Source organism: Zalophus californianus, chromosome 7, assembly GCF_009762305.2.
Source record: "Zalophus californianus isolate mZalCal1 chromosome 7, mZalCal1.pri.v2, whole genome shotgun sequence".
Classification (NCBI taxonomy): domain Eukaryota; kingdom Metazoa; phylum Chordata; class Mammalia; order Carnivora; family Otariidae; genus Zalophus; species Zalophus californianus.
The window spans coordinates 27,881,725-27,907,992 of record NC_045601.1 but is presented as its reverse complement, the minus strand read 5'-3'; the positions used below and the strand labels follow the sequence as shown (position 1 = coordinate 27,907,992).

At 40.2% G+C, this 26,268-nt stretch overlaps 1 protein-coding gene, 1 long non-coding RNA gene and 1 other non-coding gene across 7 annotated transcripts in view; 1 reads left to right on the top strand and 2 right to left on the bottom strand.

The window, feature by feature from the left end:
* LOC113926196 overlaps positions 1-14,122 on the top strand; it is a 76,986-nt gene extending 62,864 nt beyond the window's left edge. For both annotated transcript variants that reach the window (XR_003521221.1, XR_003521222.1), the window contains exons 5-7: positions 4,189-4,341; positions 13,004-13,042; positions 13,939-14,122. This is a non-coding gene — a long non-coding RNA (uncharacterized LOC113926196). The remainder of the gene's footprint in view (positions 1-4,188; positions 4,342-13,003; positions 13,043-13,938) is intronic.
* On the bottom strand, positions 1,409-25,048 carry IL22RA2 (interleukin 22 receptor subunit alpha 2). Of its 4 annotated transcripts, XM_027600836.2 has the most exons (5): positions 24,744-25,048; positions 21,371-21,506; positions 19,521-19,699; positions 3,517-3,686; positions 1,409-2,066 (listed from the first exon to the last, which is right to left on the bottom strand). In XM_027600836.2, the coding sequence occupies exons 1-5, from the start codon at positions 24,802-24,804 to the stop codon at positions 1,917-1,919; spliced, it is 696 nt and encodes a 231-aa protein (XP_027456637.2). In that variant the 5' UTR covers positions 24,805-25,048; the 3' UTR covers positions 1,409-1,916. The 4 variants fall into 4 exon arrangements, with proteins under 4 accessions (XP_027456637.2, XP_035584216.1, XP_035584215.1 ...); XM_035728323.1 differs by lacking the exon at positions 3,517-3,686 and having other exon boundaries at positions 1,925-2,066; XM_035728322.1 differs by lacking the exons at positions 1,409-2,066; positions 3,517-3,686 and adding an exon at positions 6,090-6,442.
* Positions 4,186-4,349, bottom strand: LOC113928168. Its single transcript, XR_003521845.1, has one exon. It is a non-coding gene; the product is annotated as a U1 spliceosomal RNA (small nuclear RNA).
* Positions 25,049-26,268: the final 1,220 nt, after the last annotated feature.

Genomic DNA, 26,268 nt, shown 5'->3' with positions numbered 1-26,268 from the left:
AGAAGGCTTCCCGCGGAGCAGGGAGCCCAATGCGGGGCTCGATCCCAGGACCTAATGACCTGAGCCGAAGGCAGATGCTTAACGACTGAGCCACCCAGGCGCCCCTATAATCTTTTTTTAAAAAAAGGAATTTTAACTAGCAAACTAAAGGGATATCTGTATGTACAAAATCCCAGAGAAATTTCTAGAGGGTCTGATAAAAGCGCTTAAGCTTTGAAGCAGATAGCTATGGTCTCTGACCTTGTCAAATCACAACTTCTCGGAGGCTCACCCGTAAAGTAAGTGACCTTCTATTTCATGATAATCATGACTGCCTTGTGGGCAGATGTGAGGGTTAAAGATATAATTAATGTATGTGCAAATGCAGACTTGTATGGACTGGAGCCTGAACCTGCTGAGGGATGTGCCGGGAGAAATGACCATCCCTCCATCCATTTTTATGGTCAGTTTTTGGTATTGGGCTGAGATTGTCTCTAGATCTATGCTCAAATTCATTTTTTTCTGACCATATGGGAAAGCAATGAAACTAATTCTCTAGCTCTTGCTCTGTCTCTTACTCTCTCCCTCCATGCAATTCTGGGTAATTTTTAATCCATCTATTATTGTGTGTAATTGTATATAACCAGAAGCATTTACTATATTTTTATCACATTTTGGAGCAGTTTTCATGAGGAACTGTACAAATATTATCTGATATGTATCTCTTCACAAGAAAGACAACCTTAAACACATATACAAGACAAAGCCCAAAGTGGAGAAAGCAGTTTTTTTTTTTTTTTTTTTTTTTGCCTACACAGCCTTAGGCCACAGACCTTTGCTCAGGGGGCAGTGGAGCTGCTGGGAGGTCATTGATGGGTTTTCTTTGGCCCTATAATCTCTGTCCACTTCAGTCCCTCTCCCAAATAAGCCTACCACCCACTGTGTGCTTTCAGCTCCAAGCCAACTTCTCTACCTGGTCTCCAACCATCCCCCACATCCCCCAATCAAAATGTCATTCATAACATCCTTGTATATAGAGAATATGAAGGTGCCACCAGCAAGAGACCCTTTGCCCAGGAGGGTTGAATAGTAAGTATGGTATAAATTGGGATCAAAGCTTCTTTTTACTTTGTTGCTAAAAGATATTTACTTGATTTTGAGAATAAGGATAAATTATTTTATGGCAATATGAAAAAACAAACACAGAAAAGAAAACCTTAATGTGAGTAAATGAGAGAAATTGTGTTGCATAGGATTCCTTTGGTATTTAGATGTCATTGTCAATATTAATCTAGATACTAGTCCAGAGATCATGAGTTTTTTTCAAATACTATTTTTATTTACATAGAATTTAAAAGAAAATATTAGTTCATTAAGTAGAAATATCTTATAATAGAAATGTATGAGACAGTATATTCATATGAAATAGGAAATGTATGGGAAAATATTCATTCAGGTAAAAGTTCCAGTTATGCAAAAATTGGCCTATCTATGTCAAGTTAACTGTCTCAATAGAGAGTGAAAAAGGATTGCTTCAGGATTGCTTCTGTCTGTAATGTTATCTTAAAAAAAATTAATCCAACAATAGTTTGTTAAATGCCTACTCTTACCTTGGCTCTCAAATGTTTATTTAGCTTAGAGCAAATGCAGATTGTTGTTGGGATGTTACATTGAGAAATAAAGTTCTGCATTTCAGAGAGCCCTTTATTCTCTGCCTCCTCTTTAAATTCCAATGTTTTGAGCAGTGTTGCTTAAGTTAGTTCACAAATACAACGTAAAGGAAGAAAGAATGGATAAACAAAGAGTTCCCTGAGGTGTAATGGTGAAGGCTGCATCAAGAAAATATAAACACAACTTTCAGTGAGATCCTTCAACCATGAGCCATCCCATTCTCAGAGAGTTTTCGATTTCCATGTTGTGGAGCACTCCATACTCCTTCAAGGAAGTTCCACACATCTCTCTTCACTTCTCTGACTTCTTCTGTCTAGCATGGGCTGGTACATTTCAGCCACCACACAGTAAACAGAGTGAGGTGCCAGAGCTCCAATTTCAACAACTCTGCCGGCTCCTTCATATACCTTTTGCTCCTATACATAAAGGGGAAAAATAAGATTGTAAATGGTTTTTGGTTAGTCACCAACTTGCCCTATTTGTGATAAAATTAATAAGTTCTCCGTGGTCTCAGTAGTAGTTAGGTTATAGGCTTTCTTCCCAGACACATCCTCCTCCAGAGTCCTTATTCAGAGCCTGATAAATGGACAGGTCATGGCTACGTACATGCAACATGAGGGCTGCTGACTGGCTGACCGAGTGGCCAGAGTCTCTTGTCCAAGAATTTGGACTGTACAGTGAGGAGAATGGGGGAGACGTGGAGACCACTGGAGACACTGTACAACATGTGGCTAGAGAGATGAACTCACATCCTTTAAGAACTGCTTCTCCATTTGTCCTTCCCAGTCACTTCAAAGCCTGGCAGCACTATCTTTCCTGCATCTGCCTGTCCCTAAGATCACTTGTTACCTCCTAATAAAACTCCCCTCTCCCTCCCCTTTTCTGTGTGAACAAGTTTAAACAGGTTTCTGTTCCTTAGAACCAAAGGAACCCTGCCTTAGATGGACACTGAAAAGGAACATTCAATTAAGCATCATACAAGATAAAGGCACTGATGGTGGATTAAAATATTATAGCAAAATTGGCATAAAGACATAATGCTGTGACCCAAAAGCCACTTAAAAAGTGTGCCCAAATGTTCATAGCAGCAATGTCCCCAAGAGCCAAACTGTGGAAGGAGCCAAGATGTCCTTCAACAGATGATTGGATAAAGAAGATGTGGTCCATATATACAATGGAATACTACTCAGTCATCAGAAAGGATGAATACCTACCATTTGCATCGACATGGATGGAACTGGAGGGGATTATGCTAAGTGAAATAAGTCAAGCAGAGAAAGACAATTATTATATGGTTTCTCTCATATGTGGAACATAAGGAATAGCTCGGAGGACCACAGGGGAAGGGAGGGAAAACTGAATGAGAAGAAATCAGAGAGGGAGACAAATCATGAGAGACTCTGGACTCCGGGAAGCAAACTGAGGGTTACAGAAGGGAGGGGTGTGGGGGGATGGGGTAACCAGGTGACGGGTATTAAGGAGGGCACGTGTTGTGATGAGCACTGGGTGTTATACGCAACTAATGAGTCGTTGAACACTAAAAAGAAAAGAAAAGTTTGTGTAAAATCCATAAAAATGAGTATGGAATTAAATATCATTCACACCAATCTTTAGATATGCAAGCAAGATTAAGTGGACACCAGCTGAACAAAGGCAGAAACACAGATACACATACACAAGAGTTGTAATGGTGATGCCAACTGCTAATTGTTTATCAATGAGGGTGGAAGTGAGAAGGAATTTAAAAAAAGGTTAAGAAAAGTAAGAGGGGATTGAGTGGCAAAAGAGAGGACATACTTTAGAGCTAAAATGTTACTTAAGTGAACAAAAGAAAAATACCAAACTTATCAATTCACCTGAACTTACCTTTTCCAGTGAATTATTAATTATAAAGACTCGGTATACTAGCTCATAGTAATTTTCTACTGATACACTTTTTCCTTTTTTGTCCCTATATGGTAAATTTGGAGCATGGAGAATCACCAACAAAGATCCATTAACTTGGGTTATATTCATGACGGGAGGATCTATTTTTGCTGGAGAAAGAATAGGAAAATTTGACAAATCATTCAAAAAATATAATATTTCACATGAACACACTCTAGATAACAACAAGTCAAGATTAAAATCAGAGATCTGGCAGAAATCATTATAAAGAGATACTGTTGACACCTAAAATATGAATGTCTGAGAAGTTTCTTTAAAGATAATTTTTTCTTTGCAAAGACTGATACCTTTATCAGATGAGCTCTATTTGGGTCTTTTTCAATCTATTTGGTCCTTAAAAATAATATTTTGAACTTTGATTATGCTTTTATTTCCTCTGTTATGTCTTTATTTACTTTGCTATCTGCTTCCACTATTATAAATACTTGAAAGGCTAGTCCGGTAGATGACTGTTTGTTCCAAACTTGCTTATACTGATCTGTTCCCTTGTGTTTTTATTGTGAGCACATGTCTAAAGTTGATACTTTCGTTTTTGTTACTTTTGTTTGAATTTTTTTAATTTAATTTTTAATTTTTTTTTTTTTAAATCAGAGGAAAGTGTGAACACAGTCCTCTACCAGCAGAAACTGTGCAGCCGAATTTCCTGTGCTTGGGGAAATTGCAGGGGTCAGAATGACCTGAGTGCAATGGATGAGCCTCACCCTGAGAGAACCACCTTCATGATCATGCTATCTCTCCCACCAGGTAAGTATGAATTTTTAAATTTTAAATAAACTTTTATTGACCTGTAAGTTAGATATTGACAGATAAAATAAATCATAAATAAATAAATCATATGGCTCAACAAATCTTCACAAATAAACACTCTTGAAGAGCTATTATCCAGATTAAAAACAGAACATTATTAGCACCCCAGAAACTTCCTTCATTTTCTCTCCCATTACTTAGCCCCAGAAGATAATCACAATTGTCCTCACTTCTATCATCATATACATTAGTTTTTTTTTTTTTAAGATTTTATTCATTTGTTGAGAGAGAGAGAGAAAGCATGCGCACCTGAGCAGGGGAGGGGCAGAGAGAGAGAGAGAATCTCAAGCAGACTCCATGCTGAGTGTGGAGCCCAATGTGGGGCTTGATCCCATGGCCCCAAGATCATGACCTGAGCCAAAATCAAGAGTTGGATGCTTAACCAACTGAGGCACGCAGGCATCCCCATATATTTAAGTGTTTGAAATCATACAATATACACTTTTTTTGTGTGTCTGGCTTCTTTCACTATTTATATATATATATAGCAATATATATATATATATATATATATATATGGGCTGAATTGTATCCCCTGAGAATTCATAGGATGAAGCTCTAATCCCTAGTACCACAGAATATGACTATATTTGGAGAGAGAAGCCCTTTAAAGAGGTAATTAAGGTAAAATAAAGTCATACTGACTTCATGAGTGATATGGGTGGGGCCTAATCCAATATGACTGGTGTCCTTCTAAGAAGACATTGACACGCATGAGCACAGAGAGATGACTGTGTGAGGACACAGAGAGAAAGCCAAGGAGAGAGGCCTTGGAAGAAACCAAACCTGCCGGCACTTGGCCTTAGCCTTCTAGACTCAGAACTGTGGGAAAGTAAATTTCTCTTGTTTAAGCAAGTGATCTGTGGTATTCCGTGGCAGCCCTAGCAAATAGCAAATACATACAAATATGTATATATATATATTTGCCTATTTGTATATATATATGTATATATTCATCCATGTTGTTGCATGTATCAAGAGTTTGTTCTTTTGATTGCTATGTAGTATTTAATTGTATGAATATCACAATTTATTCACAGGTTTAGGTTATTGTATATAGATTTAGCTTTTATAGATATTTCCATGTTTCAGTGGACACACCAATTTATATTCCCTTAAGTGGTATATGAAAGTTCCTATTTTTCACATTGTAACACTTGACATTATTATTTTTACAAATTTTAATTTTGGCCATTCTGGTAAGTCTATAGTACCAATTCATTGTGTTTCTGAGTTACGTTTTCCTGAGGACTAATGGAATTTCATGTGTCTATTAGCCATTTATTATTTATTAGCCTCTTTTGCAAAGAGCTGTTCAAGTCTTTTGCTCACTTTTTAATTGGTTGTCTGGTCTTATTAATTTGTAAGAGTTTGCTGTACATTCTGAACATAGTCCTTTATCAAGGACATTGTAAATATCTTCTGTGACTTGCATTTTCATCATTTTAATAGTATATTTTGATAAATAGAAATTCTTAATTTTAGTGTAGCCCGATTTATCAGTTATTTCCTTCAGCATTAGTACTTTTGGGGATCTGCCCATCCCAAAGTTATGAAAAATATTCTCCCATGTTATCTTATGGAATGGTAGTCAGCAAACATTTTCTGTAAAGGGCCCGATAATAACTACTTCAGGCTTTTGGGCGGTACGTGAGTCTTCTGTAACTACTCCACTTTGCCATTTCTTGCAGTAGGAAAGCAGTTACAAGCAAAATGTAAATGAATGGGTGTGATTATGTTACAATAGAATTTTACTTACAAAAATAGAAGCAGGCACTTTGGCCGACAAGATACAACTGCTGAGTTTTATTGTTTTCAGCCAGCCAGACCGATTTTATAAATGGGTGATGTAGGGGAACATGATTTATTGTTTTATTTAGTCTCATTTAGACCATAGTGACTCCACTGGACTACACAGTGGACACAAATCAAATGACCCTAGATGTGTTGCAATTCTTCTGAACTCTGGTATTTGGTTTTGTGTCTGCAAGCTGTCCTGTGGCACCATCAACCTGGTTCAACCTCAAGTTGGTGTTTTCTGAAACACAAAAGTTGGATATATTTGAATCTCAAGGCTTTATGAATTTAGGAAACACCTAATTGCTAACAGAGTAAATACTGAGACTAGGCCCTCCTTTGTTTCCTCTTTCTTGGAAGGGTTTTTCCTAGTCTGCTCTTTTATTTATAGGAGGCCTCCAAGTGTCCAAGATTTTGTGAGGGTACTAGTCTTAACTCCCCACCTTGTGTGGGCTATAACCTAGTCTTCTGCCCCAGGAATGGCTGTTACCACTCAGGGTCTAGTTACCAAGGTGGGAAAATGCCCACAGGATAATAAGTCTTCACTTTGTTTATCCTCTGGTTTCCCTTCTGGTTTCCAGCTACTTTGTTTTGGACCCTGGAGATTTCCTTTCTTTCATGTTCCTCTGTAGAGTTAAAAGAATGTGTAATGTTTTATCCAGACTTTGTGAGCATTTTAGAAGAAGACAGTTTCTACCCTTGCAACTTCCAACCCACGCCATTTAATCTGAAACCAAAAGTTGTTAATTCACTTTTCAAATGTGAGAAATTTTGCATAATTGCTTGGTGAAGGATTTCCCCTTTGTTTACACTTTAAGTTTCTGAGGTAGTTGGTATTTAATCCTCTTTGTGATTTCCATGTTCCAAATTCTAGTGACCACAGACCCCTTGTGTATCCCTTGCAAGATGAGAAGAATGAGTTATTTCTTAGTTTTATACGCTAGTTTGATGTATGTTTAATTTTCTCCTAGATAAAAAACATATTTCTAACATTCTTATCACATATCTAGCACCAAAAAAACCAAAACCAAAAAATCCAGTCCTTTTTTAATAATGTGACTCAGAGTTTAGACTTATTTCAATTGGTAGACATTAGTTAAGGATGAATAGTGGCAAGATTAAATACTACTATGTATTTTTTTTCACTTTTTAAAATTTATGTGTAAGCTGACCAATCCTTGCGCCTTCTGGCCCAAGTTATTATTACTGAAGAATTTCCTTTTAATCATATGCATGCAGAACCTATCCTTTGAATGTATACCTTCATTATCTTAGATTTGGTTGCTTAATGTGATACTTAATCTTAAATACAGGTGAAATATATATTTCAAGCATTGGCCTAGAATACCAGTGAGCCTGGCTGCAGACATCACAGGAGCTCCTGGTGTGTGATCTAGGATGCTGAGCTTTGTAACCGAGTGACCATTCTTGACCTATGCACTGAATCGTGATTGTGTTACAGTGGACAGTTTAGGATTACTTGACCTCACAAGTCCATTTTACTCAACTGCTCTCTCCTTGAAATATTCTCTTCCCAGACCATTCACAAATATACCAGTCCGCTGGGTTCCTCCTACCTTGTTGGCTATTTCTTCTCAGTCTCCTTTTGAGATATGTCTTCCCTACTCAGGCATCTTTTGTTGAGATTCTTTCAATATCTGGCCTTACTCAACACTCCTTCTCAATACTTCTTCCTGCTTCAGCAGTCCTATCAATGCCCATTGTACTATATGCCAATGTGTGTCTAATAGAGTTCTGGATCTGCATAGATATTTCCCTTGGATATCTGAAAAGCATATTAAACTCAACATATTCAAAACTGACTTATGATCTCCAATACTCTGTACCCCATCAAATTGGTCTTTTTCCATCAAACCTCATAAAAAAAATCTCAGTGATTCATCCAATTATGCAAGCTGGAAGCTTAGAGGTCATCTTTGACATGTCCTTCTTCCTTATTTCTACATACAACCCATCACCATGCCCTGCCAATTTTTCCTACCAAATGTCTCTTCAATGATAAATTTTTTATAGTCCTTTCCATTTCCTAATTCAAGCCAAATCCTGACTCTTACAGACTATTACAAGAACTCACTAACTCGCGGGGGAGGTGCAAGATGGCAGAGGAGTAGGAGACCTAAGTTTCTTCTGGTCCCAGGAATTCAGGTAGATAGTTATCAAACCATTCAGAACACCTACAAACTCAACAGGAGGTCGAAGAAAATAATAGCAGCAACTCTCTGAACAGAAAAGCAACCATTTCTGGAAGGTCTCTTCTGATTTGTTTAGTGTATATTTTTCTGGGGTTGTTGTTATCCTGTTAGCATTTTATTTTCTCATTCATCTATTCTCCTCTGGACAAAATGACAAGATGGAAAACTCACCTCAAAAAAAAGAACAAGAGGCAGTACCGACTGCCAGGGACCTAAATCAATACAGACATTAGTAAGATGTTGGAACTAGAATTCAGGATGATGATTATAGAGATAGTAGCTGGGCTTGAAAAAAGCATAGAAGACACTAGAGAATCCCATTCTGGAGAAATAAAAGAACTAAAATCTAACCAAGTTGAAATCAAAAAGTCTATTAATGAGGTGCAATAAAAAATGGAGGCTCTAACTGCTAGGATAAATGAGGCAGAAGAGAGAATTAGTGATATAGAAGACCAAATGATGGAGAATAAAGAAGCTGAGAAAAAGAGAGAGGAACAACTACTGGATCAGGAGGGGAGAATTCGAGATATAAGTGATACCATAAAGCAAAACATTAGAATAATTGGGATCCCAGAAGAAGAGAGAAAGAGAGGGGCAGAAGGTATATTGGAGCAAATTATAGCAGAGAACTTCCTTAATTTGGGGAAGGAAACAGGCATCAAAATCCAGGAGATACAGAGAACCCCCCTCAAAATCAATAAAAATAGGTCAACACCCCAACATCTAATGGTAAAACTCACAAGTTTTAGAGACAAGAGAAAATCCTGAAAGCAGCTTGGGACAAGAGGTCTGTAACCTACAACGGTAGATAAAGCATTAGATTGGCAACAGACCTATCCACAGAGACCTGGCAGGCCAGAAGGACTGGCATGAAATATTCAGGGCACTAAACGAGAAGAGTATGCAGCCAAGAATACTATATCCAGCTAGGCTGTCATTGGAAAATAGAAAGGAGAGATAAAAAGCTTCCAGTACAAACAAAAACTAAAAGAATTTGCAATTCAACAAACCAGCCCAACAAGAAATATTTAAAGGGGTCCTCTAAGCAAAGAGAGAGAGCCTAAAAGTAACATAGACAAGAAAGGAATAGAGACAATATACAGTAACAGTCATCTTACAGGCAACAGAATGGCACTAAATTCATATCTTTCAATAGGTTACCCTGTATGTCAATGGGCTAAATACCCCAATCAAAAGACACAGGGTATCAGACTGGATAAAAAAAACAAGACCCATCGATATGCTGTCTGCAAGAAACTCATTTAGACTGAAGACACCTCCAGATTTAAAGTGAGGGGGTGGAAAACCATTTACCATGCTAATGGACATCAAAAGAAAGCTGGGGTGGCAATCCTTAACCAGACAAATTATATTTAAACCAAAGACTATATATAAGAGATGAGGAAGGACATTATATCATACTTAAAAGGGTCCTATCCAATAAGAAGACCTAACAACTGTAAATATCTATGCCCCATAACATCAAGCAACAACTATATAAGCCAATTAATTACAAAATCAAAGAAACACACTGACCATATACAATAATACTAGGGACTTTAACACCCCCCTCACTGAAATGACAGATCATCTAAGCAAAAGATCAACAAGGAAATAAAGGTCCAGATACACTGGACCAATGGGACTTCACAGATATAGTCAGAACATTCCCACCCAACGCATACAGAATACACATTCTTCTCTATGTGCATCGATGGAACATTCTCCAGAATAGATCACATCCTGGATCACAAATCAGGTCTCAAGTGGTACCAAAAGATTGGGATCATTCCCTGCATATTTTAGACCACAGTGCTTTGAAACTAGAACTCAATCACAAGAGGAAAGTCAGAAAGAACTCAAGTACATGGAGGCTAAAGAGCATCCTACTAAAGAATGAATGGGTCAACCAGGAAATTAAAGAAGAATTAAAAAAATTCATGGAAACAAATGAAAATTAAAACACAACTGTTCAAAATCTTTGGGATGCAGACCACCTCTTAGGTGGTCCTAAGAGGAAAGTATATAGCAATACAAGCCTTTCTCAAGAAAGAAGAAAGATCTCAAATACACAACCTAACCCTACACCTAGAGGAGCTGGAGAAAGAACAGCAAATAAAGCCTAAACCCAGCAGGAGAAGAGAAATAATAAAGATCAGAGCAGAAATCAATGAAATAGAAACCAAAAGAACAGTAGAACAGATCAATGAAACTAGGAGCTTGTTCTTTGAAAGAATTAATAAGATTATAAACCCCTGGCCAGACTTACCAAAAAGAAAAGAGGAAGAACTCAAATAAATAAAATCATGAATGAAAGAGGGGAGATCACAACCAATACCAAAGAAATACAAACAATTATAAGAACATACTATGAGCAACTCTTTGCCAGCAAATTAGAAAATCTGGAAGAAATGGATGCATTCCTAGAGATGTATAAACTACCAAAACTGAACCAGGAAGAAATAGAAAACCTGAACAGACCCATAACCACTAAGGAAATTGAAGCAGTAATTAAAAATCTCTCAACAAACAAGAGCCAGGGCTCTTGTGAAATATTGTGAAAATGCCTGTGCTAGCTAGAGCAATTCCCAGGGGAATTCTACCAAACAATCAAAGAAGAATTAATACCTATTCTTCTGAAACTGTTCCAAAAAATAGAAATGGAAGGAAGCCTTCCAAACTCATTTTTTGAGGCCAGCATTACCTTGATCCCAAAACCAGACAAAGACTCCATCAAAAAGGAGAACTACAGACCAATATCCCTGATGAACATGGATGCCAAGATTGGAACTAGAGGGTATTACGCTAAGTGAAATAAGTCAATCAGAGAAAGATAAGTATCATATAATCTCACTGATATGAAGATTTTGAGAAACAAGAGAGAGGATCATAGGGGAAGGGAGGGAAAAATGAAATAAGACAAAACCAGAGAGGGAGACAAACTGTAAGAGACTCTTAATCTCAGGAGACAAACTGAGAGTTGCTGGAGTGGAGGGGGGTGGGAGGGATGGGGTGGCTAGGGGAGGGTATGTACTATGGTGAGTGCTGTGAATTGTGTAAGACTGATGAATCACAGAGACCTGTACCCCTGAAACAAATAATACATTATATGTTAATAAAGAAAAAAAAAAAAAAAAAGAACTCACTAACTCACTTACCTGTATCCAATCTCTTCTTTTTCTGATCTGTACTTCTGAATATAGCCAAAGTGATCTTTTCAACACACAAATCTGATCATGTCATCCCTGATTAAAATTACTTTATATTTTTTCCAGGGGCACCTGGGTGGTTCAGTCGGACTCTTGATTTCAGCTCACATCATGGTCTCCGGGTGGTGAGATACAGCTCCATGTCAGTCTCCATGCTCAGTGGGGAGTCTGCTTGAGATTCTCTCCCTTGGCCCCTACCCCCCCATGAGCTCTCTCTCTAATATAAATAAATAAATCTTAAAAAAATTACTTTGTACGGCGCCTGGGTGGCTCAGTTGGTTAAGTGACTCCCTTCGGCTCAGGTCATGATCCTGGAGTCCTGGGATCGAGTCCCGCGTCGGGCTTCCTGCTCAGCAGGGAGTCTGCTTCTCCCTCTGACCCTCCCCCCTCTTATGTGCTCTCTCTCTCTCTCTCTCTCTCATTCTCTCTCTCAAAAAATAAATAAAATCTAAAAAAAATTACTTTGTATTTTCTGGAAGAAGTCATAACTCCTTAATAGAAAATTTTCATTCCTGGTCTATCTCTCCAGTGGTCCCCTTTTATTTCACATTCCTCCTGCCTGCTCTTCTTCACCATGCATCTATCTTTCAGTCTCTTGTCCTTGACCTGCTTCATCCTGCCAGAGGGACTTGCCAATGCTATTCCCTTTGCCTGGAAATCCTCCAACATTTTTTATCTAGTTAACCTCCATTCATCTTTAGATGTCAGCTCAAGTGTCATTTCCCCAGAGATGCTTTTCCTGACATCCCTGATCAGGTCCCTCCTTGACTAGGCTCTGATAGCACTGTGGATCTCTTTTGTACCACCTGCCATTGGTATCATGTTATGTTTGTTTGTATTACTATTTTATTAAAGTCTGTCTTCTCCATTAAACAGAAATCTCTGTGAAGAAAGAAACTTCTTTATCTGCTGTGCTTCCTATTTTCTCCCCAGGACCTAGTATAATGTCCAGAACATAGTAAGTGCTTCATAAATACTTGCAGAATGAATGGAGCCAAGGTGATTATTTAATCTGAATTTAAGTCACTCCATTAGAAAATCCAGCCTACTCCAAAACTCCACAGCTATTTTTAATTCAAGAAAATATGGTTTTAAAAAATACTGAAATCATACTGAGCCTCAAATGCTGCTTTAACTTTAGAAGTTTTTTGGGTTTTTTTTTTTCTTATTGTTGTTGTTGTTGTTGTTGTTTTTAATGTTGCTTTGTCCCTCGATAGATACCAGGAGCCAGAATCCCTTAACCTAAAACCACACCCCAATGTTCAGAAACAGGTCTCAGATGAGTCAATGCAGCCAGTTGATTCATTAGGCCTGTCACAGACTCTAGGAACATGCTGTTCTAATAGCCTAGCAACGTGTTTTTCAAAACATTATTTTCAGAAATCCTCAGGACCTGTGGCAGGAGAAGCAAAGTTCAAGGTAAGGAAACAGGCAAGTGAGCAGGGCTCTCATCATCTCTTCAACAAGAGTATCTCCAGTTTTGACTATGTTACACCCTGCTTTTTTTTCTCTCCTTAAGAGGTCCTGGCAGAAGGCTTTTTTAGTTTTGGGGTTTTTTTTTTCCTTCATGGGATAGTCATAGAGAGAGAACACAAACTCTTCTTAATGCAACACTATCTAAATTAAAATATAATTGAGTTGAAGCTCATCTTGGCCAATGTCTCTGGCTAATCGTATCAACTAACCTAATGGATCATACTCAAGAAAGCTTTGTTTGAGGAACAAATTTGAACTTGACCCCTTTTCTAGACTTGAATATAGTAATTAAACTACTCCTCAAACTCCCTCTTTGCTGTCTACCAGCTTAGTCATACAGTTTCCTTTTCCTCAACCAGAGAATTGGTGGTAGAATGTATTGGGCTTGAATCTCGAGTTATTCCAAGAAATACTGTGCTGGATGCCATTGATAGTTTGCTCAATTCCCATTCCACTCTTCTACTAGTTGAACACTTGCAAAACTAAAGATGCCTTATTCTAAATTCCAATGCATCTAGCATTCTGGACATGATCTAATTAGTTTGTGTTTAATTGGACATTGCACTAGTTAGATCACTAGGGTGAGATTTGGAAGGCAAGTGAAGTAATAATGCTACCTATTTTATGATAAATCTTCTTTCATCCTTCCCTAGAGGATAACTGTGAACTGGAGAAAGGTAAGTACAGACTCTGGCCAGTAATGGGACCCTGATTCTGAGTTGATGATAATCTCTGTGGACTCAGAATGCCTCATATAGTGCATTCTTATAGTGGTCAGGTAATAAAAGTAAATTTAATGAGATATACACAACAACTGATAGAATTCATTTCCATTCCAGTTCCCTGATCTGTGGCATAGAAGTTATTATGGGATGCAAGGCCAAGTGGAAGCCAATGGAGTTCCTCTTTTGAACAAAATTTGTGCATCAAAAACATCTTGAAAAATGCAGGAGTGGTGAGATGTATCACTTCCCCACTTGACTCATTTATTTGAATTATACCCTCCTCTTCCAAAAAGATGGATCTTGAATAATAAAAAGGGTAATTGTAAATGTACTCAGGTGGTAACCATGGTGTGATTGCTATTCAGTTACAGTATCTCTGTTCTGGAGCCAATCAATATAGCTATTGATTGGAGAATTTTTTCCTTCCTTTTTCCAATAATTAGAAAGCATCAGAACAATTTCCTTTCACTTGGCTTTCATTGTCATCTAGATCTCTGTCACATATAATCTACAGGGTCTTTGATCTTTGTACCACCGGATATCATGTTGGTCCACTAAAGAGCTCATGGTGCTGATTGAACTTGGTATACCTTAAGTCCTACACACTGTAGATGCTTTAGTAAGATACACTGAAGGAGAGTGTTGGAGTTAAATTTCCTCTGGGGTTTGTTGAGACATTTCCTCTCAAGTAAAAGGCAAGTTGCTTTGCATCCTCTATTGCTAAGAAAGATTCACTGGATTTGTTGGGTCTCTATGCATTTTGGAGGAAACACAGACTGCATTTAGTTGTGTTACCCATTTGCAAAGTAACCCGTAAAATTTTCAGCTTTGAGAAGGACCCAGACTAAATGACAGACTTCTCAACTAGTTCATGTTGCCAACAAGCAGCTCTGCCTCTTGTCTTTTATGATCCAGAAAATCCAACAATCTTCAAATTATCTCTGGCAGATCAGGATGCTATTTAGAGACTGTGGCGATTCTAAGTCTTTGGAACAAAGTCATACCCTCTTTAGAAAATAACTATTTTTCTTTTGAGAAAAAGTTCCAGACTCCCTGAGCCCTGATAAAAACTGAACACTTGAGTCAAGGGATATTAGGGAAACATGTGACCTGAATTTCCTATCATGAACTGGGTGTCCTCTGATACAGAACATCATAAAGTGTTCAAAAACATGCCAATATTAAGTGGAAATGGATTATAGGAGTCCACCCTCTAGTAGGTCTTACCATCAAGTTAGTTTGTGAAAGTAGGTGGTCCATCCTCTCAGTGCAACTATATCTACTGCCTTATCACTTTTTCCTCCTCTACAGTTATGGCATCTTGAAGAGTCCCTTATGACCACTTAACGTAAGAAGAAAAAAAAAAAAAAGAAGAAGAAGAAGCCTGGTTCCCAGAAGGCTCTGCATGACATGATGGTACTGGCCAGAAGTGGACTTCTACAGTGTTAAACACACTCAGCTGGTGGCAGGAGGTCTGGATAAGAAGTATATGGATGGACCCCTAAGCAAATATTTCTGTGTCCATGTGAATGCAAAGCAAAATACACCTACCAAAAGGAAGCTTTCAAAAATCTAGGTGAATATAGAATTGCAAGGGACCCAGAATAGCCAAAACCATCTTGAAAAAGAAAAAAAAAAGTAGGAGGGCTCACACCCCCCAATTTCAAAATTTGCTACAAAGCAACAGTAATCAAGACAGTGTGGGGGTGTCTGGGTGGTTCAGTCAGTTAAGTGTCTGCGTTCAGCTCAGGTCATGATCCTGGGGTCCTGGGATCAAGCCCAGCATCGGGCTCCCAGCTCAGCGGGAAGTCTCTCCCTCTCCCTCTGCCACTCCCCCTGACTTGTTCTCTCTCTCTCTCAAATGAATAGATAAAATCTTTTTTATAAATTTTTTTTAAGATTTTTTTATTTATTTATTGGACAGAGAGAGACACAGAGAGGGAACAGAAGCAGTGAGAGAAGGAGAGGGAGAAGCAGGCTTCCCGCTGAGCAGGGAGCCTGATGTGGGGCTCGATCCCAGGACCCTGAGATCATGACCTGAGCCGAAGGCAGACGCTTAATGACTGAGCCACCCAGGCGCCCCATGAATAGATAAAATCTTAAAAAAATTCCTTGGTACTGGAACAAGGAAAGACATATAGATCATTGGAATCAAACTGAAAATTTAGAAATAAACCCACAGGTCTACGATTAACTTACTTTCACCAAGAGCACCAAGATCATTCAAGGGTAAAAGAATAGCCTTTTCAACAAAATGACACTAGACAACTGGATAGCCATTTATGAAAGAATGAAGGTGGACCCTTACCTCACACCATACACAAAAATGAACTCAAAATGGATCAAAGACCTAAATGTAAGAGCTAAAACTATAAAACTCTTTTTAAGAAAACTTAAGATATACCTCCATAGCCTTAGATTTGGCAAAAGATTTTTAGATATTACCAAAAGCATGGACAACAGGGAAAAAATAGTTCATCAAAATTAAAACATTTTGTGCTTCAAATCACTCCATCAAGAAAGTGAAAAGACAAACCACAGAATGGGAGAAAATATTTGAAAATCATATATCTGACTAAGGTCTGGTATCCATAATATATCAAGAACTCTTGGGGTGCCTGGGTGGCTCAGTCATTAAGTGTCTGCCTTCAGCTCAGGTCATGATCCCAGGGTCCTGAGATTGAGCCCCTCATCGGGCTCCCTGCTCCAGGGGAAGCCTGCTTCTCCCTCTCCCACTCCCCCTGCTTGTGTTCCCTCTCTCAGTGTGTCTCTCTCTCTGTCAAATAAATAAATAAAATCTTAAAAATAAAGAACTCTTACAACTTAATAATAAAAAGCAAATAATCCAACTTAAAAATGGCAAAGGATCGAAATAGATTATCCTCCAAGAGAGATACACAAATGGCCAATAAACACATGAAAAGATACTCAACACCATTAATCATCAGGGAAATGCAAATCAAAACCACATGAGGGGGGTGCCAAGATGGCTCAGTCGGTTAAGTGTCTGCCTTTGGTTCAGGTCATGACCCCGGAGTCCAGAGATCAAGCCCTACATTGTCCTCCCTGCTTAATGTGGAGTCTGCTTCTTTCTCTCTGCCTGCTCTTGTGTTCTCTCTCTCAAACAAAAACAAAAACAAAAAACAAAACCAAAACAACCCATGAGATATCACTTCATACTGACTAAGACAGCTATAATCAAAAAGTCAGGTAGGTATTGTTAAGGATGTGGAGAAATAAGAACTCTCATACACTGCTGAAGGGAATATACAATGGTGCAGCTGCTTTGGAAAATAGTCTGGCAGTTCCTCAAATGATTAAACAGAGTTACCATGAGACCTAGGGATTTCACTTCTATGTATATACCTAAGAGAAATAAAAACATTTGTTTACACAAAACTTGTACGTGAATGTTTATAGGAGCACTATTTACAATAGCCAAAATGTAAAAACAAATTAAATGTCCATCAACTGAGGAATGGATAAACAAAATGTTATATATTCATCTACTGAAATATTATTCAGCCACAGAAAGAAGTACTGATACATGCTATGTGAATGAACCTTAAAAAACATTTTGCTAAGTGGAAGTGGCCAGTCACAAAAGACCACATATTACATGATTCCATTCATATGAAATGTCAAGAATGTTAGAGTTCCCTAACTCTATAGATACAAGAAGTAGATTAGTGGTTGCCTGGGACTAAGGGGCTGGAGAAATGAGAGAGTAAGAGGCTGATAGTCAAGGGGTATGGTGTTTCTTTTTGAGGTAATGAAAATGTTCTAAAATTGGCTGTAGGTGAGGGTTGTAATATCTATTAATATACTAAAAACCACTGAATTGTACACATTATATAGGTAATTGAAAGGGGTGTCAATTATGTCTCAATAAAGTTGTTTAAAAAACTCTACAGGGAGGCAGTGAAAGCCTATTTCCCCAGTGTCTCATACTTATTCCTTAGGCTCATGAACAAAATGGCTGTGTGAAAGGGATGGAGACTATATATAGACTCAACAATATGGACTTCCTTTGGCCAAGGCTTGTGGTGACACTACTGAGAGTCCACCTTCCCTGTGAGGAGAACCAATGCTGAACCCCTAGTATAGTTCACTGTATATAGTAGATTTTTTTAATCCCTTCTAACAGTGAGGAGATAAGACAGAGTGGACTGGACACTTTTCTGATGATAGATTCGTCTTCTCTGCTTTTATCAGCAGCCCCCCTGACCACCCTAGAGTGACTGTAGCGACGTCTTACTCATGAGCATAATATTCGACCATACATTGCTTATGAGAGAAGAACCAAGTTCATGTGGAAGAGGTGAAGTCAGTCTCATACCCACAAAAATATTTGGCCTTCCGATATATCCCATCACTTAGAAACCCTTGGTTTTATAGGAAGGTAAAGTGGCTAATTGAAAACACAGTTTGAGAGACAGGACCTTGTGAGGTGGCCTATGAACTGGTATATATATGCTCTAATCTTGTGACCGATATATGGTGCTATTTCTTTCATAGATGGCGTTCACTGGCCTAGGATATAAGAAGTATATAATCCTCACTATTAAACATGGTGAACGACTCATGAATGGTTTGTTTCCCATACACTTGGTTATAACAATGGTTTCAAAGAATTGGAAGTTGAAGCTGCCTCCTGACTGGAGTTCTTCATGCCATTTAACCAACACAGAGAAAATGAGGTCCTTATGTGTTGTCTGGGGCAACTGGTTCCAAATATCAAGGGGAAGCAGAGTTGCTATATATACCACAGGACCAGGTAGAAGTATGCTTAGTATCCTCTGGGGTGCCTCTAGAGCTCTTCTATTCAATGATAAAAATTAATGTAAGGTTATGTTAAACGAATATAGGAAAGACCAAAAAGAACCCAACTCCATGAGAGTGAAGAGCTGAGGTACTGACTGGAAAGAAAGCGAACATTGAGTTAAATACTGAGAGAAGTTAGAGATATTAACTACCTTCATGACTAGTGGTGATTATGAGGACTGCAGTAAATATCCATATTTTCTTTCTTGCTTTGGTATGCGTGCCTTTATATATATATACACACATATATATGTATATACACACACACATATATATACATTAAACACTTTTCTTTTTCTCTTCCTCTGTCTAGTTTTTTACATGGTAATGGTTTATTTTATAATTCACATTTTAGATTATATTATTCTAGGATTATGACTAAATTAGAAAAAATAATATGTCATTGAGAAATGAATATAAGAGCAAACTTCTGGTCTCCCATTTGGGTGGATGACAAAAAGTCTTAATTTCCTCAACAAAAAATCCTTCTGAAGTGTATCGTCCGGAACTTCACTCCCATGCTTAGGAAAGGAATAGAGCTTTAGGACTCCTTTTCCGCTGTCTGAAACTACTTTTCTTCCTAGGAGGTAGCAGTCTGGCAGCAGGCTAGATTGTGGGCTCTGCAGTCAGATGCAGCAGAATGTGAATCCTGACTTGGGGCGTGCAAGCCATGAGAACTGGCCAAGCACTGGAGCCTTGGTGCCTTGATTTCATGGGCTATAAAATAAGGATAGTAAAAGCCATCTTCTAGGGTTGTTCTGAGAATTAGGTCAAACGAGATGATTCTATAAAGCTCAGCAAAGCACAGGGCCTGGTTTGTGGGGCTACTCAGGGGCAGGAAGAGCAAATGCAAAGAAACTCCCTGAACTCACTTTCCCACCAGGGAGTGAAACGTTGCGTCATGGTCCAGCCCGAGTGGATCTCAGCCGAGGTGGTCCTCACCCGTCCATAGTAAGGTTCCTGTATATCTGATGTTTCATTAGTAAGGTCACAAAAGAATTCTAGAATACCCCAACAGTCTTCTTTATTTTTCCATTGTCTCTGTCCATACCTATAGAAGGGAAAAGGCAAAGATCTGAGGGTTGTTGTGTGTTTTTTTTTTCCCATTGAAGGAGTCTTCCATTTTTTCAGTCTGTTAATTTTTTAGACTAGTTGGGATTTTTGTCCTCCAACATCAGTACCACTGTGAAAGCTTCCAGCTGCACTCATGTATCTTTTAAAAAGTTTTTATTCTTGGGGCACCTGGGTGGCTCAGTCCGTTGTGTCTGCCTTCGGCTCAGGTCGTGATCCCAGCATCCTGGGATCCAGTCCTGCATCGGGATCCCTGCTTAGCAGGAAACCTGTTTTTCCCTCTCCCTCTGCTCTTCCCCTGCTTGTGCTCGCTCTCTCTGTCAAATGAATAAATTTTTTAAAATCTTAAAAAAAATTTTTTTAGTTTTATTCTTGTTAATCAAAGCGTTACCTTGCTGAAAGATAAACTCAAGCCTGACACCTTCTGTATCAGTAGCAAAAGGGTTTTGGGGTTTTTAATACTTAGTGAAGTTTTTCTTCTGGTATCTGAACCAACTTCCACTTTTGAGTACTAGCTTCCCACATCCTTAATGCTTCTGAGGTTTCAACCCTGTGGTTTTCTTCACTTCTCATCAGCCTGCTGTTGAGTAATGTGGCCGATTCTGAGAAGTTGCTACCACTTTTCATCTCAGGTATTGCTTACTCAACACATCTCGTCGATCTTTTGTTGAAAATGGAGCGGGGGTTGCATAAATTTTAATGTATAAATAAAGATGCATAAACTTTACGGTTGCTATACAAAATATGTTGAGAAAAGCAGCAGGAGTTAAAGACTGAAAAACTTCTGGAAATAGTTCTTGTGACATTAACAAGAGGTTAATAAATGGGCAAATCTGACCTTGAACCTACCCTTGTGCTAGAGAGACAGGGATGAGGGTATGGAATAAGAATTGCTATTTTGGTCCACAGCTACATCTGATTTTCTGAATTTTGAATGAAAAATCGTGAACGTGAAACTATACTATCTCTGTCTCAGTCAGTATCTCTCAGCCAGCATCTCAAAATGTGGAAGAGAAGGAGGAGCCTCAAAAAACCTCCAGAAATGTGTGAGTGGGAAAACCCGCCATTTGCAAATCAGGGGTTTCTGTTTCCAGGCCTCGATCCAGGAAAGGAATTGCTTACATCTGAATTTGGCAGTGATCCACCAGAAGCAGCCCGAGGAGCATGCTGCAGCACGGTACAGGCGCCATTTGTTTTTGAAAAGAATTTTCTAAGTTTTCAAAAATGACTTTTGGATTAAAATATATTTTGTACGCTCATCTCCATGTGCCCCATAGCTGCTTCTTCAGCTGTCAATAACGTCAGCTTGGTTGAGTACCTACTATGTGCTAAGCAATTTGCTTCCAACATTCACTAGATAAATATGTAGAGAGCCCACCATGTGCCAGGCTCCATTGTGAAGCCAGAGGCTCAGCTGGTAAGGTCTCGGCGCTAGGTCTCTGAGGGATGAAGCGTCTCCCCAACAGAATGCACATCATCGTGCATTTTGTATCCCCAGGAAGCCTTCAAGGAGACAAGGCACTCCTGTCCCTGCCTCTGCTTCTTCTTAAACCCTCTGAAACTGAAAAAAGATCCTAACACTCCACTGCATTCTAGAGCATGTAATTCCAGGGGCCATCTCGGTCAGCTGGAGGAAGCTCAAATTACTTACGTTTTATACTGCACAAAATAGATACTGCTGTTGCTGGTGCAAGCCCTCCCAGGCTGCCAGTGCAAAATGTTGTGAAAATTTCGAGACTGGAAATGTACTCTCTGGGGTTTCAGACACTCGTGGGCTGACTGAGTTTCTAAAATAAAAAGAGACGGAAAAACTTTGAACATGAACACGGGCACCATTGTTCTTAGCAATACTTTGCAGTGTGATGCTTGCAGAAGGTGTTCCTAAAGTAGTTGCTAGAAGTGCAGTTGGGAGAGGTGGAGCCAGAAGTCAACATTTTGAATCTTGAATGTAAGGATTTTTATGCACGCTCAAGTTGCAGAACAACCGTGTTCCCGGCCAAAAAAAAAAAAAAAAAAAAAGGTGGTAATAGCCTCCCACCCTATTCACAAGCTCTACAGGGAATAAATAGCAGTGAAAAATTAGTGTCCTCTGTCCCTTCCGTGATGGTGATGGAATGTAATGACCAAGATGAAAAGCCCACACCAAGGCCACTCACCCACTTTCCTAGGAGCCATTATGTGACTGCTACACTGAGGCAAAATTCTGCCTGGGATCCATTTTTGTTCCAGGCCCTCAGCCCAGCACTCGGTTTCTCCTTTCTCAGGATCTTGCTCAACTGCTGGGTCTTGCCTTACTGGCCCCTAACCTCTCCCAGCTGACCTGGCTTTATTCCAGGTGATCAGCCCTTGTTGCCCGGGTCCTGAATGGCTGCACTTACCAGCTTGCATCCTGGCTCCAAGAACTCAAGCATAATTGCTGAGATGAACCTGTCCATGCTATCAGGGGAGACCGTCCAAGGCCCTGTTGTGGGGCCCACTGTTCCTGAAAAGAATCTTGAGTCTAATGGCAGCAGGAGAGGGTAAGTGTGTACTGTCAGTGGCTTATGCTTCGTTCCTTCATTCACTGAGTGGGTGATCAGTCTCACCTGCATTCAGTCCCGTGGAGGCAAGAGACTCTGACAAAATTGTATTCTAGAATCTGAAGGAAACTAGACCATGTCCCTCTAAAATAGGCCTCTTAGACATTTAAAAAAAATATATTGTGAGCTGAAGGCAATGAAGAAGCAACAAACACAGGAAAAGTCTCGATACCCTCCCCCTTTTCTGCCTAAAGGCAAGATATAAATTCTCCTTTTATTGGAGACAGACTTCTCGGCCCAGGAGGACGCCAGAGGAGTCTGCCAACAAACCTTCCATTAGTTTCCTCCCGTATATTGACCTTACCACAGTTTGCCACCCTCAGAAGCCTAAACCTGCCTTCCTGTGTCCCGTCAGGTCTGTGTGAATGTATCGCTCTTTGTTGAAGATGCCAGATGAGCTGGAACACTAAACCGCCATCTGAGTCACTCTTCGCTTATGTTCCTCCCTCTTGATACGTGCTGCACGTGTTAACGAATGATTTGTTTTTCTCTCGTTAATCTGCCTTTTTGTTAACTTAGGCTGAAAGCCTAAGATGGGGCAGAGATAAAGTTTTCCTCACCAACAAGTGTGACCTTTCCGATCAGGGATAGGAAGTTGGGCAGAAGGAGAGGCCATCAGGAAACAACCTCGTCTTTTCCCCTGACTTCATCTCCTACCAGACGCCCCCTTCTCCAGGATGCTCTCCTGTCTCCTGCCCCACCGTGCTGGGTGTGCTCCCGCCGGGTGTGTCCCTGCACTGGCCCTGCTCCACCCTGGAACTCTGCACACCTCCTTTCTTCACCTCCTTTAAACCTTTGCTCAAAAAATCATTGAGATGCAAGAATGTACTTCTGAGCCCACGATCTCAGCTCTGAACATTCAAGATTTGTTATGTTCTAATGAAGGGGGCTGGTTGGTTTTTGTTTGCTTTTATTTTTATTTTTTGGAACTCCTTCAGTGTGTCAAATGGTGGTGTGTCCTTGGAAAGAGCCTACCGCCGCCATTGATTTAGCTCACCCAAATCACGACCGGATCAGTCCTTGTAATACAGAAAAATTCCAGAAGTGTCAGGACGTGAGGAACACTATCTCCTGGATCCTGCGCCTAGAGTTGATTTGCCACCCCTGAAGATAGTCAGTTCAGTGTCCTTTAGCGCCTCTGTCTCTGGATTTCTTGTCTCACTTTTGTACCATCACTGCGGCTCCCTCCGACGATAAGACCAAATCACTGTGTACCAGGTGCTGAGGGCCTGTACCTGCCTTAACTCAATCTGCCCAGCTGTTCGACAAAAAAGGGACTATTGCAGTCTCCCTCTTCCAGACAAAATTGCTGACGCTGATTTTGTACCCAGGCATCTGACTGCAGAGCCTGCCTGTCACCCACCACAGAAACCAAGAGCAAAGCCTCAGAGAGGGGAGCTAACGGTGCGGAAAAACAACGAGGGCCTGGGGATATTCTTTCTCCCCCTCTTTCCCTCCTCCTCCTCCTGTGGCATCCACCGACCACTGAACACATAGGAACATTAGACAAGTATCAGGCACTGTGCCGAAAGCCTTACGTCTTATCCCATATTCACAACCACTGAATAAGGTAGCACGTTTTACAGATGGGGAAGTTGAGGCTTAAGGACATTGTGCCTCTTGCCCCAAGTTACAGGCCCGGTAACATGTAGAGCCCCGAATCATTTTGACAGCACTAGTTTCCCGCCATAGTTTGCTAAACGAGCCCTTTCTATTGCCAAGGACCAAAAGTATAGTCTACTCAAATCCATACATTTCTGAACAATGAGGGCTTGAATTGCTTTCATGTTATCAGTCCCTGAGCAACTGTATTGTCTTGGGAACATTACTTGAGTCATTTACACTGAGAGGTACCTATCTTTAACGGGGGGGGGGGGTTAATGGCTTTGATCAGAGGTATCTTGGGGTGACAAGTTGTTCTCTGCTCTTAAAAAGTTCTCTGTGAAGACCAACAGCAAATTCTCACATGCAGTTTATGGTCTCTATTCTGTCAGGCACTGCTCTAAGCACTTGAGTATATATTAACTCGTGTGATCCTCACAGTGACTTACAATCCCCATCCTACAGATGAGGAAATTAAGGCACAGCGGGGGTAAAGTCAATTGCCCAAGGTTTCCTAGATGGTAAATGGCAGAGTTGGGATCCAGACTCAGGTCGTCTGGCTGAGGAGCCTGCTCATAACCACTATGCTATAGTGTCCCTTGAAGGCAAAAGAAGTATGAAGTTTCTTAAGTGTCTCCTCTTTAGTAGCTACATATTAAGTCCACCTGGAGTTACGCAGGCTGCAGAGAGAGACTGACCCCATGTCTGTTCTGACCATTTCATGTCAGAAGAAAGCTGACAATTGGACAAAGCCAAGAAAAGCACTAGAGCCCTTTCCAGCAGTCCCTTGAGCAGACTCAGATGACAAAGTCGTGAGCAATTAAAAAGAAGTGAAGCACTTACCTATGACACCAGTCGGGAAGAAACTGATGAGGAAGCCTAGAAAGCAATGTTTAGGCGTCATGGTTGGAGCGTGACCAGTCAGACAACCAGTAGTCCCCTCACTGAGAGCACAGCTCTGGACAGAAGAGGAAACTGGAGAATTCTCATGCTGGACATCCCCTCGTGGGTTTAACCATGGTTCCTTGAAGCCACTACAATTTCACTTTGTCAAGACACTATGTTGTTTATTATTTTAGGGTTATTATAAAAGTATAGAAATCACTTCAGAAAATATTTGCCATAAGTCACTTCAATGTGGAAGCTTGTTTTTGTTGGGACTGGGACTTTGTCAGCTCTGAAAAGGCAAAACACTGAGGACTGGCAGACTGCAGGGCAGGGTAGGGCAGGAATTGTGCAAGGTACTTGAAGGTGGGGGAATCCAGCAGCTCGTGAGGCCCTCAGGGAATCTAGCCCTGGGAGGCAGAGGTGCTGCCAGCCACCAGCATGTGGCTGGCAGGGTGATTCTGAGAAATGTTCTTGGCAGTTACAGCTACCCGGGCTCCTGATCGTGGTTCAAGCTGGTGGGGTCTCTGGTTGATTCTTCCTTTTCCTCCCTTCGTGGAAGCTCTCTAACTTCCTGGGTATATCTCAGACCCTCTACACCCTCTGGCTCTCCACAGGGCTTCCCTGCCCCATGCATCTGTCTTCCCAGTCCGTGGCGGCCCCGGGGCCCCACTCAACCAATGCTCTTCCTTTTCCATTCCCACCCTCTGTTTCCAGCCATCTGAGGAAGATTCGGAACTGTGAAACTACATGAGTCCTTAAAAGGTTGAATGTGGAGGACAATCATTTCGAGCTACATTCTATCTTTTTCATATCTTCTTTGAAATCTGATTGAACTAGGTCATCTGTTCTTTGCCTATGATTCATTATATTTATTTTTCTTACCATTTTTCTAACTGCATGTTTGTAGAGGCACTAAAATTGTACACTAAAGCCCAAGAAGAAAGTCATAATTTTTTCAAGTGAGGATTTTTAGGTCAAAAGAGGAAATACCTCTGTAGTCTCTTTTAAGTCCTTGGTAGAGTAGCCTCTGTAGTAAGTACTAGGGAGGGCTGTGAAGCAGTTCTCATTCATTCCTTCCCTCAGTAACAAGGAACAGACATTTGCTGCCTGATTAGTCTCAGCAGCAAGGGTGCAGCAGCGATTAAGATAGACATTGCCCCTGCCTTCCAAAGCCTACTTGTAAAGGAAAGTAGACATAACTGCCAGAGCACTATAGAGGGGTTTGTGAAGATAACGCCAGGCTTTCCAGTGCCTCCATGCTGTGTCCAACTTCAGAACCAGACCCCTCATCTCCTCCAGGTGGGATTTCCATTGCTCAGAAGAGAACGAAGGCTTTCAAGGAAGAAACATGCAACAGATCTTAGGCTCCCTTTGTACCCTCTGGTGCTCCTTGTTTTCTAGATGTCTCAGCAACACCTACTTACTCACTGACTTTACCCAGTGAGCTCTAGACTTTGCATTCACCTTGTTTTTTTTTTTT